General features: G+C 49.3%; 1 protein-coding gene across 1 annotated transcript in view; it reads left to right on the top strand.

Moving 5' to 3' along the window:
* Positions 1-1,259, top strand: part of COL6A3 (collagen type VI alpha 3 chain) — a 90,950-nt gene extending 89,691 nt beyond the window's left edge. Inside the window, 1 exon segment of the mRNA XM_070368546.1 lies at positions 457-1,259. Within this exon segment, the coding sequence (XP_070224647.1) occupies positions 457-500 (44 nt within the window). The 3' untranslated portion in view covers positions 501-1,259.
* Positions 1,260-14,622: the final 13,363 nt, after the last annotated feature.

The following is a 14,622-nucleotide window of genomic DNA, read 5'->3' as shown; positions in this document are numbered from 1 at the left end:
CCTGAACTGGCAGGCGGGTTCTTTACCACTAGCACCACCTGGGAAGGCTCTGTATAGTCTATTCATCTTTAGATAATCCTGCTTCCTCTAAATAATAAAGTTGACAGCAAGGCCATCTGATAGCTCTATTGTGTTAGGCAAGTTGATTGATAATAAAGTCACAACAGCTACACAGGGAGTCTGGGGCCAGTGCCGAACGGGAGTGTTGGATTTGCTTAACGGCCAGGCGGGTGATACCAGGAGATAGAAAGGGCTCAGAGGACACAGAGAACCCCGAAGTCCAAGCTAGGAAACTCCAGGGAGCCGTTGAAGGAAACGAGCTGACGAGTGAGATTGATGGTGAAAGCCAGAGGCCATGGACCATTTTCATGAGAAACACGATATTCTTGTGGGTCAATCATGTGACTTTCCCCCCTCTTCTGCCCTTCCATCCTCACCCCCTCCCCACCCCTCCAGTGCCCATCAAGCAGCCCGGAGTTATCGCCGCGATGGGGACCTAGGCGTGGCCGACCAGCGACACATACCTCTTGAAGAAGAAGGAGTCAGCCATCGCCGTCGTCTTTGTAGGAGCTCTGGGTGTAGATTCCCTCGCACTGTACGTCTCATGCTTTGATTTACACCCGGACTTGGGAGGAAGCCTCTGCCGCGTAACCTATCAATATGGTGCTACATGTGTCTGTGGACCTGACCCTCTTCGTCTCCGGGCGATTCCATCGTACACTCTGAACGTTATGTAACCCACTGCTGGCGTTTATGTGAACGTTCCCATAGACTCAACTTCCCTCTGGAGTTTCACGTTATGCCTCTTTCAGGCAAGTGTAAGATCTAGAAAATAAGCCCCTGACTTCACAGCTACCCTGTATACTTCTGCTTGGTTCATTTTCTCGCCTCTTTATTAAGCATGACTTTAGATGGAAAGCCTGTGTATGGAGAAGAAACAAGAATCCAGCTTTTTCATCCCCCCCGCCCCCAATCTCCTGAAGTAGATTTCAAGCTGATTTTCTTTTTCTAAAGCTTCTAACAAACTAGTTAGAAGGAAGCAAAATCCCTTAACCTTGGCGCACTGTTGTGGGACCAACGCCTTAATTAAAGAATGAAAAGAAAGTCACGATAGAGAAGATTTGTTGGCGTTCCTCTAATGTTGTGTGTGTGTTAAAAAAAATTTTTTTTTTTTTTGTGCGGGGGGGTTTAATTTTAATTTTAAAATTTTTAGGAAATTTATACAAAGAAACTTTTTAATAAAGTATATTGAAAGTGTGGGTTTGGCGTTCTTGGTTGCGTTGTTTCTATATAGCATCTGTCGTCAGAATCTCCCCAGGCCGGGGGAACTGGGCCCTGTCCAGGTGCATAGTCTTGCACACCACCCTCTGATGTCCAGTGAAGGGCAAAGGTGCTCTATCTGACAGAGCGTGGGAGACCCGGGGGGTCCAGCCCACCTGCCCTCCAGCGCTCCATGACCAGGTGGATCACAGTCTTTGCTTAGGGCCCCTGGAGTCTCCCTGGCCTGGCCTTCACGCCCCACTCTGACTTGTAGCTGTGTCCCAGAAACGTGGCCTCCCCCACTGCCTCTTTGATAACTGTTTCATGGGGGCTCTGTTTGCTTCCATCCAGAGGCTGAGAAGTGGGAGGTCTCTGGCCCAGGACTCCCCAGCCCCTTTCCGGAGTCTTAGACAGACCATAAAGTATCTTTTTCCTTTAAAGACCCCCTTTCTCTTTCCTTCAGAAATAACACAAGAAACAAAGAAATACATATTTAGGCGTTACCTCAATTCCACTTAGGAAGGAAAGTGAATTTCTATGATGAAGTACAAGGACACAGGCAAAGGCTTTTGGTAGAGCTCCTTGGGTGGGGACAGAACTGCTTTATGTAAGACGGGGGACGGTCTGTCAGTTACTCTGTTGATGGAGGTGAGAGAGGACGAGTCAGTGCTTGTCACGAGCCACGGAGATGGGTGGGGAGAGACTGGGTGGTCACAAAGACCCCTCACTCCTTGTGATTTCCACCCAGATCTTTAGGTGCAATTTCTAAATTCACCAACGCACTCAAAGCGAGCACATTTGCCTAGCACCTGGAGGAAGAACTGAGTTTTGTCCCTGAGTACATCTGCCAGAGCAGGTAGACCAAGAGTCAGGGATGGAGGGGAGGACCATGTGGACAGAGGAGAGCCCTGCTGGAATCTGCAGGAATTCGGGGGAGGACTTGGCACTTCACAATCCATGACTCTGGGGATTTGAGTTTACCTGCAACTTGCTGGGGCAGAGAGCCCAGGTGACCATCAAGGCAACTTTGGGGGCGATTGCAAAGCTTTGAGGACTCCCAAGAAGCTCTCATGGTTGGGGGGGGCCCTGGACCACCCCTGCCCTCTAGGGCACACTGCCTGCCTCCCCATCTTTGTAGGGCCTGCCTTTTAGCCCAAGGCCAAACCAATGGAAGGACCAAGAGCCCTGTGATGGCCATGATATCCAGAGGGATGTTCACCCAGGGTGGAAAGTGTGGGTTCTGCGCCTTTCTCAGCCAGCCTGCCCAGAGCCCTCCAGCCCCAGAGGATCACCCCCCTCCATACAAACTGGTCTGCCTGCCTCCCCTCAGGTGTGTAGTCAAGCCAAGTTCATTACATCCCAATGGAGCAAAGAAACATTTGCAGTGGGGGTCAGGAAAGGGGGCCTCACTGGAGTAGTGGGCTGGACAGTCTGTGTGCATTTCCTGGGGCTATGTGGTACTTCCATAACCAAGTACCACAAACCGGGTGGCTTCAAACAACAGAAATTCATACTCTCACAGTTGTGGAGTCTGGAAGTCCAAAATCAAGGTGTCGACAGGGCCATGCTGCCTCAGAAGCCCACAGCGCAATCCTTCCTTGCTTTTTCCTACTTTCTGGTGACTCCTTGGTTTGTAGGCACGTGAGTCCCATCTCTGCCTCTGTCCTCACATGGCCATCTTCTTATAAAGACGCCAGTTACGTGGGACTAGCACGTGTGTGTGCTAAGTTGCTTCAGTTGTGTCTGACTCTTTGCCACCCTATGGACTCTAGCCTGCCAGATCCTCTGTCTGCAGGATCTTCCAGGCAAGAATACTAGGGTTGGTTGCCTTTTCCTTCTGAGATCTTCCCGACCCTGGAACTGAACCCGGGTCTCTTAGTGTCTCCTGCATTGGCAGGCGGGTTTTTACCACTAGCACCACCTGGTAAACCCACACGAGACCAGGGTGTATAGCCTCACCTCACCTAACTATATCTGCAATGGCCCTATTTCCAGATAAGGTCAGATCCTGAGGTCCTGAGGGTTAGGACCTCAGCATATCTTTTTGGAGGGTGGAAAGAAAGACAGTGAAGTCGCTCAGTCGTGTCCGGCTTTTTGCGACCCCATGGAATGTAACCCACCAGGCTCCTCCATCCATGGAATTTTCTAGGCAAGAATACTGGAGTGGGTTGCCATTTCCTTCTTCAGGGGATCTTCCCGACCCAGGGATTGAACTTGGGTCTCCCGCATTGCGGGTAGGTGCTTTACCATCTGGTGGATGGCTGGGGGACACAATTTAAGCCATCCCACATCCCACAGAGGTGGGCTCCAATTCCAGCTCCCACCTCTGATGTAGAGGCCCTGCCAACAGGAGGGCAGCAGCTGCAGTGAAGAGTGAGTCTTGTTTCTTATCAGAGTGAGTCAGTTTCTTATCAGCCCTGGCTACTGAAACAGTGGCTGCGGGATCCTCAGGCCACTCCTATTCATTTCACACTCGCATCCCGGATGCTGCTCAGAGCCTTTCCCCTGTGGTCCAGTGCTGGCTGGACACCTGGCCCCAATGACCGGAGCGGAGAAGCCCTTGGCTTGTTTCCGCCCCACTTCCTCTTTACTCTCCACATTGGAGGGGTTTTCTGGGCTGGAGCTCTGTCCTGGGCTCCAGAGGTGAACTTCCCTGTTGGTCTCCGTTGTTCTCTCTCACCATTCCCCCCCACCCTGGTCTCCCTTCTGCTGTGGGGTCCCCTGCTGACTCTGTCTTGGGGTATAGGTTGTCAGTTCTCTGGAGGAAGCTGGGGAGCCCGCTCCTGGGCAGTCTGGCTTCTGTGAACCTCCTCTTCCTCCCCCACAACCCCCTCCTGGGGATCACCTTCCCCACAGACCCTCAGCACTGGTGTCTTTAAGCAGGAATGAAACCTCCTGACGAGCAGTGGCAGCCAGGTGGCTTGGGTCCAGCCAGATTTTCAGGTCACTTAATCTACAAGAGATTTGCATGACCTTGCCACACTGACTGCCACATCCTTCCTTTCATTCAGCCAGGGGTCAGGGTCCTAGGGCCCAGAGGTCAGGCCCATGGTCAGTTGAGATCTGGTCTCTGGCCCCTGACTTGGTGGTGGTGGAAAGGAATGATCAGACCCTGGTCTCCAGCCCTGGGTGTTTCTCTTAGGGCTTTTGGATGGGAGCTGGTCCCCATCAGCAGGGATGGGGCTGGTCCCTGTGGACAGGTGGATGTCCTTTCCCGATGCCACTGAAGTGGGTCCCTTCCTTCCCGCCCCCCCCCAGGAGGTGAAGGAAGAGCACGATGTCTTCATAAGCACATTGTTGTCCCCGAAAGGCCCCTGACCCATCCCCTGGCCCTCATCTATGCCATCAGAGACTGGGGCTACCCTGCAGTCGCTCTGAGCGGGGCCCCCAGCCATCAACTCTGGGAAACAGGGTCCACCGGGCACTTGACACCAGCCTCTTGCAGGAACCTGAGGAGTGAAGCGCTCTGAGCCCCAGACCCCTAGTGCAGGCTGAACACTGCTCCGCCCACACCCCTGGATGTCCCAGGAGTGAGCCTTGGCACCCCAAGTCACCCCACGAGTGTGTGAGCTGGCATCAGCACGCGTTAGTGGCAGGCTCCTTGAGGGGACGGGAGAAAGCTCGTCACGTGTCCATGGTTTGACTTCACAGGCACGCTCTTGAACAAGTTGCCTTAGCCCCAGAGTTCTCCTCCCCCAGCCACCACTGCAAGTCTCCCCTCCCCTTCCCTCCTCCAGCTGCTTAAAATCCCCTCCACCCTCACAGTGGTTTTCAGATCTTCCTCTTGGTGGGAAGGAATGCTTAGACCGAGAAAAGCAAAACCCGAGAGACGGCGGAGTGGTGGACCTCTTGTTTCCTGCATGGTACACATGGGGTCTGTTCACCCATCGCATTAAAAACAATCAACTTTACATAAGGTAAAATGCATCCCCTTCTGTGTGTGGCTTGATGAGTTCTCACAAACGAGTGCACGCAGGCAACCCTCACCACGTGCATGGTGGTCATCACTCCCACAATCCCACCCGGCAGCATGTATGTGTAAATGAACAGCAGTTAAAGTGTTCCTGACTTTTCTCCCAGTAAATTTGCAAATAGAGATTTATCCCAAGGAAACCGTCAGAGATGCACAAAAATCTATGTTCGAGGATATGGCATTAGGTGCAATGACAAAAATGTATTAGAGATTATCAAAATGGCCAAGAAGAAAAGGATGCTTAATCAACAAAAGAAAAATACAGCCATTAAATATGTCGTAATGCAGGTAAATGGTCCTTGCAATTAATCAATTGATGTATATGATACAATGTTAAAAAATATAAAGATCTGTATATTTAATATGATACTTTCATATACATGTGTACATGCACACATGTGTACTTCTCTTTGGTGAGAAAAAAATAAAAAATACAACAAAATTTAAGCAGTGGTTATTTCTGGCGTGGCGATTTAATGTTCTTTAAATGTTTCTACACTTAAATTTTTTTCTAAAATAAACGTGTATTACTCTTATCAAGCAGTTATTTTAAAATGGAAGATATTTTTATATACAAATGACACTATTTGAAAATTTTAATTGTTTTATAATCTGTGTTGTATGGACGTACTTAACCACCTATCATCATTCTTTCTTTTGTTCCATAAGTGCTTACTGAACGTGTATCATGTGCTAGACCAGGTCTAGGCACTAGAAATGCAGTTCTGTTGGAACTGACCTAGTTGGGGGAACCAGACAATACAAATGCAGCTATAAAATGTGAGGAGGTGGGAAGAGAGGAGGAGAAAAATAGCCATGGCCACCTTTCCGATTCCCGTGGTGCCATTAGCATGTAGGGATGCCCAGGAAGAGAAAACGTGGTCTTTGGGAGAGCTTAAATCAGGCCGCACACATCACTGCAGCCACACCTCACACTCACACCAGGGACGCTCAGATGTGCAGAATCAGGCCCAGCTGGAGGGAGAGCTGCCGTCCTGGGGACCCCATTCAGCCACCAGATGTGTGCCCTACTCAGCTGTGGCACTTTCCCTTCCCAACGTCCAGACCTCATCTTGAAGCTGCATTTTACCCCAAAATTAGTTATAAAAAGAAGTAGAACAATCATGAATGGGTTCAGTTATCCCAGATTTTCAGTCTCACATGAAGATCCCATTTTCACATAATTCTGCCTTGTTAGTGGAGACAATTAGCTAATTAATTCATATGACAGCTGAGCATATTGTATGTGTTCCTCTGGGCTTTTAGGGTGAAGTAGAGAACAGACCAGACAGGATCCCTCACCACACAGGGCTTATGTCCTCCTGGCGGGAGACACACAGAATGCAAGGACCAAGATGAAGAAGGATCAGTTCAGCTCAGTCACTCAGTCGTGTCCGACTCTTTGCGACCCCATGGACTGCAGCACGCCAGGCCTCCCTGTCCATCAACTCCCAGAGCTTACTCAAACTCATGTCCATTGAATGGGTGATGCCATCTAACCGTCTCATCCTCTGTTGTCCCCTTCTCCTCCTGCCCTCAATCTTTCCCAGCATCAGGGTCTTTTCCAATGAATCAGTTCTTCATATCAGGTGGCCAAAGTATTGGAGTTTCAGCTTCAGCATCAGTCCTGCCAATGAATATTCAGGACTGATTTCCTTTAGGATGTGAAATGTTGTTGCTGAACCACGAAAGATGCTGGGATTCTTGGCCTCCGGAGGAGAAGAATTCATTCAGTCAGGGGCCAGAGATGAGGCTTGATCACTCAGAGCTTTTGTGTCATAAAGTTTTATTAAAGTATAAAAGATATAGAGAAAGCTTCTGACATAATCAGAAGGGGGCAGAAAGAGTGCCCCATTGCTAGTGTTAGTAGTGGAGTTATATACCTTTTAATTAGCTATTACAATGAATCTACCAGACCACCTGACCTGCCTCTTGAGAAATCTGTATGCAGGTCAGGAAGCAACAGTTAGAACTGGACATGGAACAAGACTGGTTCCAAATAGGAAAAGGAGTACATCAAGGCTGTATATTGTCACCCTGCTTATTTAACTTCTATGCAGAGTACATCATGAGAAACCCTGGGCTGGAAGAAGCACAAGCTGGAATCAAGATTGCTGGGAGAAATATCAATAACCTCAGATATGCAGATGACACCACCCTTATGGGAGAAAGTGAAGAGGAACTCAAAAGCCTCTTGATGAAAGTGAAAGTGGAGAGTGAAAAAGTTGGCTTAAAGCTCAACATTCAGAAAACGAAGATCATGGCATCTGATCCCATCACTTCATGGGAAATAGATGGGGAAACAGTGGAAACAGTGTCAGACTTTATTTTTGGGGGCTCCCAAATCACTGCAGATGGTGACTGCAGCCATGAAATTAAAAGACACTTACTCCTTGGAAGGAAAGTTATGACCTACCTAGATAGCATATTCAAAAGCAGAAACATTACTTTGCCAACAAAGGTCCATCTAGTCAAGGCTATGGTTTTTCCAGTGGTCATGTATGGATGTGAGAGTTGGACTGTGAAGAAAGCTGAGTGCCAAAGAATTGATGCTTTTGAACTGTGGTGTTGGAGAAGACTCTTGAGAGTCCCTTGGACTGCAAGGAGATCCAACCAGTCCATTCTAAAGGAGATCAGTCCTGGGTGTTCATTGGAAGGACTGATGCTAAAGCTGAAACTCCAATATTTTGGCCACCTCATGAGAAGAGTTGACTCATTGGAAAAGACTCTGATGCTGGGAGGGATTGGGGGCAGGAGAAGGGGACGACAGAGGATGAGATGGCTAGACGGCATCACCGACTTGATGCACATGAGTTTGAGTGAACTCCCAGAGTTGGTGTTGGACAGGGAGGCCTGGCGTGCTGCAGTTCATGAGGTCGCAAAGAGTCAGACACGACTGAGCGACTGAACTGAACTGAATCCTTAGTACAGAGTTTAAACTGAGTTGTTTGTTGTGTAATCATCAGTTCCAGGCTTAAAGATAAAAACGTTTTATGTGACTAAGGAATGTAGAGGGAAAAAAAAATGTTTGTCCTTTCCTCCTCCTCGAGAATTCCAGACCCCTCTCTCCTTGGGGACCCCCGGACTTCTTATCAACCTGCCTAAGAATTGACTCTCAGATGGACTGGTTAGATCTCCTTGCAGTCCAAAGGACTCTCAAGAGTCATCTCCAATGCTGCAGTTCACGGGCATCAATTCTTCGGCACTCAGCTTTCCTTATGAAGATGTATATGCAGAATCTAAAACAAATGATACAAGTGAACTTATCTACAAAACAGACATAGAGTCAGATATGTAAAAACCATCTGGTTACCAGAGAGTGAACGGGGGATGGGCTGGGAGACTGGTATTGACATACACACGAATGTATATAAAATAGGTAAATTATAAGGACCTACTGTATAGCACAGGGAACTCTACTCATTGGGAAAAGAATCTAAAAAAGTGGATGTATGCATATGTGTAACTGATTAACTTAGGTGTTCAGCAGAAACCAATGCAACATTTTAAATCAACTATATTCCAATGAATATTTTTTAAAAAAGAAGCAAAACGTGGACTTGATTTTGCAGGAGGTGACCAGGCTGTGGAGCAGGAGGCAGGTAGTGCTGTGCTGGGGTGGCTGCCATGTTTCAGGAGTGGGAACACCATGGGCCTCATTGAGAAGTAGATGGAAAAACACCTGAAGATGGTGAGGGAGACAGCCAAGGGGGTAACTGAGGAGAGAGTTTGGGGCAGGCAGGGCTGTGAGAGCAAAGGGTGTGCATCAGATGGAGGAGAATGCCATGAGCTGGGCTGTGCTGCATGAGAGCAAGGGGCTGGGGGACCCTTGGGAGCCCAGATCACCCAACTAGTGACATGGAGCCATTGTTCAGCAGCTCCATCCAGGGACTGACAGCAAGGTCCTTGACCTCTACAGGATCCACTGGTTGCCATGTGTAGACCAGACATGAGGTCAACGAGGGGCTGACACCAGTGATGGGGTGGCGACATTGTGGTGAGGCTGCAGCAGAAATTCACATGAGAGGCGGTGGTGACAAGGACCGAGCAACAGCAGACAGAATGAAGGGGGAACTCCAGGGACACTGATCTAAAATACGAAAGAATTGATAGTAGCGTGGAACTACAACCAGCCCCCCGCTGTTAGATCATCCGTCCTGACTTTGGTTCAGCAAAGTGTGGTCCCAGCTGCAGGACTTCTGCCTGGAGACAGATGTGGACCTCTTTCTGAAAACTGTTCTTTGCCAGACTGTACCGTGGACTCCAGCCTCACTCCTGAGCTGTGCCCCTGATTCGAGTGTCTACCTAGTGCTTTCTGGGGCAGCTGCAGACAACCTCCAGCCTGGCTGTGTGGATGGAGGTGGCTCGCCGTGAAAGAGCACCTGTTTAGAATTTTGTGAGCAAGAACTAAACTTCGACTGGAGTGATGTGCTGAGGTTTGGGGCTGTTCTAGAAGACAGTACAGTCTTAATGAACACAATTGACTTCTGTCCAGCAGCAGCTATGTGTCAGGCTTCACACACATTATCCCAGGCCGTGTTGTCTGGTGGTGGTCACTATACTAGCTGTCCAGTTGATGAATCAGAAGGTCAGAGTGGTCCAGGTCACCCAGCTATGACCTAATAAAGGCTGCATCTGACAAAGTCTTTGTGACCCAGAAGTCCTCCCCGAGTTCCCAAAGATGTGCTGGTTCCCAAGGGACCTTTACTCTCTTTATCCAGAGGCTCTTTGGCAGGAAGTTGGTCCAAGTTCTGACTCCACGTCTTCTTCCAGCACAAAGTTTGCCCTTCTCAGCTCACTTTTCAAGACCTTCTGTAACTCTCAGTGGAAAGAAATTCTCTCTATCCTTCCCTTTTCCTTTAATGACAGTTTTCCCATCATTCTTTTCCATTATTCAGAGCTGCTCTGGCTCAAGAAGGACTCAGAGAAGCTGGATATTCTGGTCTTGTGCCTGGTTCTCTGGGGCTGGGTCATTGGGACATCTGTTTGGACGGTACTATTAGCACATTTCAATCATTTCATCAACTTGACTGCATTTGGGAATATAAGTGCCTCCCCCACCACCTTTAGAACTGTCTATATAGTTAAAAAAAAAGTCACAAAGAGTATGACTGGGTGCCCGTCTTTCTGTAGGAAGCCAAGATCCCGAACCCTTGAGATCAATTTGAAATTCTCCCCTACAGCGATTCAGTTTCAGGGAATGGTTCAGATTTTGCTGCCAAATTTCCCTTGTTGTCAGATTTCCAGCTGGACCTGGCTGTCTGTCAGGAGTCAGGTTCTCTGAGTCCAGCCGTCCGGGCGTGGCTTCCGGAGAAGATGGGTGCTGCTGATGGTGCCAAGCCACGGGGCTCTGGTCCAGGGGGTGTCCAGGGGTCCACGCCTGCTCCAGTTGCGGTTCAGGCCTCTGGTCTTTGATGCTGCCTGTGCCTTCTGCCTCCACCTGGAGCCGAAGTGCTGTCCTTCACGCCATCAGATTCTCAGGGAGGTCTTCTTGTTTGTTTGGAATCCCAGCTTCAGATTTGGACCATCCTTCAGAGATCCTGCAGCCCAGCCTGGAGCCAGTTCAGAGATCCCTTTCCGTACTATTCCTGACTCTGCGACCCCAGGGTGGGCATGCAACTGCCCAGGAGTGAAACACTGGAGAAAGAGTATTTAAAAATCCAGTCATGACAGCCCAAGACACTTGGTAGCTGGTGATGGGAAACAAACAAAGTAGAAAGGACCTCTGTGCATAATTGGGACACTGCCCAAGTAAGACTCAACCTGGAAAATAGATAGGATTTTCCTGCCTGAAGTCAGAGGTGTCTGTGAAAACCTTCAGGCCGCTGGTACAAAAAGTCAGCTAGTGGAAAGGATTTGGGTAGCTGCAGGGCGAACCAGCCAAGCGTGTTTGAATTCCAGAGGAATTCTAAAGTTCCAGCGTCCACACGGATTTTCCAGGAGATGTTAGAAACAGAAATTAGAAGATGTTAGAAACAAGGCTGAAAAGTTGGGGAACCTCTATATACGTAAGGAGGAAAAAAAACAAAACTCTGTTTTTAAAGATTCAAATTAGAGAAGCTGAGCTGGATGGCAGCTCTGGCTTAAGGACTTGCCAGGTCATTTGTGGAACAGTCCTGGCGTGGGTTCTTCTAAAAGCAGACCCTAAGTTTTGGCTGCAAGTCACTTATGTGGGAAGGTAGGTGAGAAACACAGATGTGGGCCTTGAGAAGCAAGACAGAAAAGTCGAACAAAAGCGTGTCAATCTGAGCAGGTCACTGCTGTGGTTGCAGTGGGGTTGGGTGGTGGGGCTGCAGCACGCCAGGGCCCGGGCAGGAGGTGGGGAGAAGGTGATGGAGAAGGGGAGCTGGTGCTTATCTCCTGGTGCACCTCCTTTTTTGTGGGGCTACTGTGGGGCAGGGAGGAGGGTTGTTAAGGCCCAGCTGTTCCAGGCTCCCTGCCCACACTGTTAGAAACAATTCTCAGCCCAAGAGACTGGGAATCGTGGAAGCAGAGAGCTGTCAATGTGCCTGCAAACACCATGTCGCTGCCTGTGCGCTCAGAGATGGGCTGCGGAATGTGGCATAAACAACACAGCTACCTGCCCGTTTGGACGTGAATCCACGGGAACGGAGGTCCAGACATAAAACCCAGCTGATGAGAGAGTGCTGTCTGGAGAGGACAAAGACACTGCACATCTGGTTACTCCAGTGGGAGAGAGGAGGAGATTCACTGACTCAGCAGATAATCTGAGCTCCTACTGTAAGCCCACTGTATGCCCAGCAGACGGGGACTGGCAACCTGCTTTGGTAAAGGACCAGCCTGTGTCCTGTGGTTCCCCCTGACCTGCCGTGGTGTGAATTTTGGCTGTGCCTCTGGTTGCTTAGCTCCCTGGGTCCTGTCCTTTTTTGAAACCAGACCTGGTTTTCCAGTCTTCCCTTTGTGTCTATCAGCTACTCAGCATCCTCCCAAGAAAATAATTTTCTGCAGGTTTAAGCAGAGAAGTTTCTATCGCTACTTAGAACCTAGACTGGTACACACTCCATCATTCAATCACATGTTACAAATGTTTGTTGAGCACCTAACGGGCCAGGTATTGTACGAGGCACTGGGATACGGGGTGAAAAATACACATACCCCACTTGCATGGATCTGATGTGGCAGGGGGGATGGGCAGATCTCACAGTAAACGAGGATGTACCTGCAGGCAGAGGGCATCTGATGAGCTTTTGGGTGGTTAAGGCAAGTCCTTCTGAGGAGTTGATTTATAAGTTAAACCCCAAAGGCAAGAGGGAGCTAGGCACAGGGAGACCTGAAGGAGGAGGAATCCGGGTTGGGAGGAGAGCTGGGTCAAGGGCTCTGCTGAGTTTGACATGCTGAGTCTGGCGTGTTGGAGAAAGAGAGAGATCGCTGGAGGGGCTGGAGCACACGGGAGCGGGTGGTTAGGAAATGCAGCCCTGGAGCAGACAGAGGACACGGAGAAAAGAGGGTGTGTTTGGACTTCTTTGAATCAGTAAGTCAATAAGCAGAGTCAGAAAGACTTGCTACGAATCAGACACAGGGCTAAGGAAAGGGAGTTAAATGGTTGATGCCTTTTACTGAGACGAGAAACAAATGAGGGATAAATGATGTTCTTGGGGCGCCATTTGCTTCTTTTTACAAATGAGTGGTGGAATCAAGGATTCCCTCGTGGGCTTTGTCACGTGGGATCCTGTTGAATTTTCAAGTCAACAGTATCAGAAGGGTGACTGAAGTTCAGGGCAGTGTCTGGGACCGGAGGCATGGATCGGGCACTTTGGGGGAATATATGATACAAAGAAAGTCACAGATTTTCTAGACAACTCTAGACACATCTAGGATTCCCTGGTGGCTCAGATGGTAAAGCGTCTACCTGCAATGAGGGAGACCCAAGTTCAATCCCTGGGTCAGGAAGATCCCCTGGACAAGGAAATAGCAACCCACTCCAATACTCTTGCCTAGAAAATGCCATGGATGGAGGAGCGTGGTGGGCTACAGTCCATGGGGTCACAAAGAGTCAGACATGACTGAACAACTTCACTTTCACTTTTCTAGACACATCAGAGTACAACTACCAAAAGTCAAAGAATAAGACATAATTTTAAAAGTAACCAAGTAAAATGGTGTAGGCTTCCCGGATGGCTCAGCAGTGATCTGCCTACAGTGCGGGAGACATAGGAGACGCAGGCTTGATCCCTGAGTCAGGAAAATCCCCTGGAGGAGAGTATGGCAGCCAACTCCAGTACTCTTGCCTGAAAAATCCCTTGGACAGAGGAGCCTGGGGGACTACAGTCCATGGGGTCGCAAAGAGTCAGGCACGACTGAGTGACTAAGCCCATGATGCTTTAAGTCACAAGTCCAGATGAGATACCCTAGTCTGTGAGTGTAGACAGAGAAGGGAAAGCAGCTTAGGATAGACTTCTCAGCAAACTTAGAGATTAGGGGTTGAGCAAAGGAAAAGGACCCAGCTAAAGAGTCTGAGAAGGAGCAGCTGGAGCAGTTAGAAGACAAGCAGGAAAGAAGGCTATCTTGGAGAGAATGGAAGGAAACTCTTTCAAGAAAAGAGTGTGTGCGGCTGTGTTGAGTGCTGCTGAGATGAGGGCAGGGAGGTCTCGAGAAGGTTTGCACAGTTGCTGACCTATGTGTGAGGTGCCCTCTGCAGCCAGGAACGGAAACCCTGTCTCACACTGGCTTTGCCTGTAAAGACAATTTTTCATTCCCACCTCACAGAAAATCCAGAGCGTGCGCTGCGGGGTCCGTCGGTTAGATGGTTGACTGATGTCATCAAGGACCAGGTGCTTTTCATCGCTCTGTGCTGTTTTCAGTATGGGCTCTACCTTTATGCTGGTATCGCGATGGTCCCATTTGGACCTGGCAGTATTTACAGGAACAGGAGGCCCGTCTCTTTCTGTGGCTCTCTCAAGAGGGATGGTGTGTTTCCTAGCAGCTTCCCAGCAGGCACCCCTGGAACTCTGACGTTTAGAATGGGCTCAGGTGGCCTTTTCTGGGGGGTACTTCCCAGGTGGTAAAGAATCCACCTGCCAATGCCGGAGACGCTGGAGATGTAGATCTGATTTCTGGGTCAAGAAAGTCCCCTGGAGCAGGAAATGGCAACTCACTCCAGGATTCTTGCCTAGAGAATTCTATGGACAGAGGAGCCTGGCGGGCTACAGTCCATGGGGTCACAAAGAGTCAGACATGACTTAGCGACTGAGCATGCACGACCTTTCCTAATCTGAACACTGGCATGATAACTCTTAGACAAACGAGCCCACCTCCATCTGGGCCCAGGGCGAGAATGTCAGTGGGATTCTGGTCAGGGGGCTGGGGGCTGGCTGTATCCATTGCTGTATGTGCATAGGTTTCTGTATGTGTGTGTCTGTGACATAGTG

The sequence above is a fragment of the Bos mutus genome, chromosome 3 (assembly GCF_027580195.1).
Source record: "Bos mutus isolate GX-2022 chromosome 3, NWIPB_WYAK_1.1, whole genome shotgun sequence".
Lineage (NCBI taxonomy): Eukaryota > Metazoa > Chordata > Mammalia > Artiodactyla > Bovidae > Bos > Bos mutus.
This window is presented reverse-complemented; position numbering and strand designations above follow the sequence as displayed.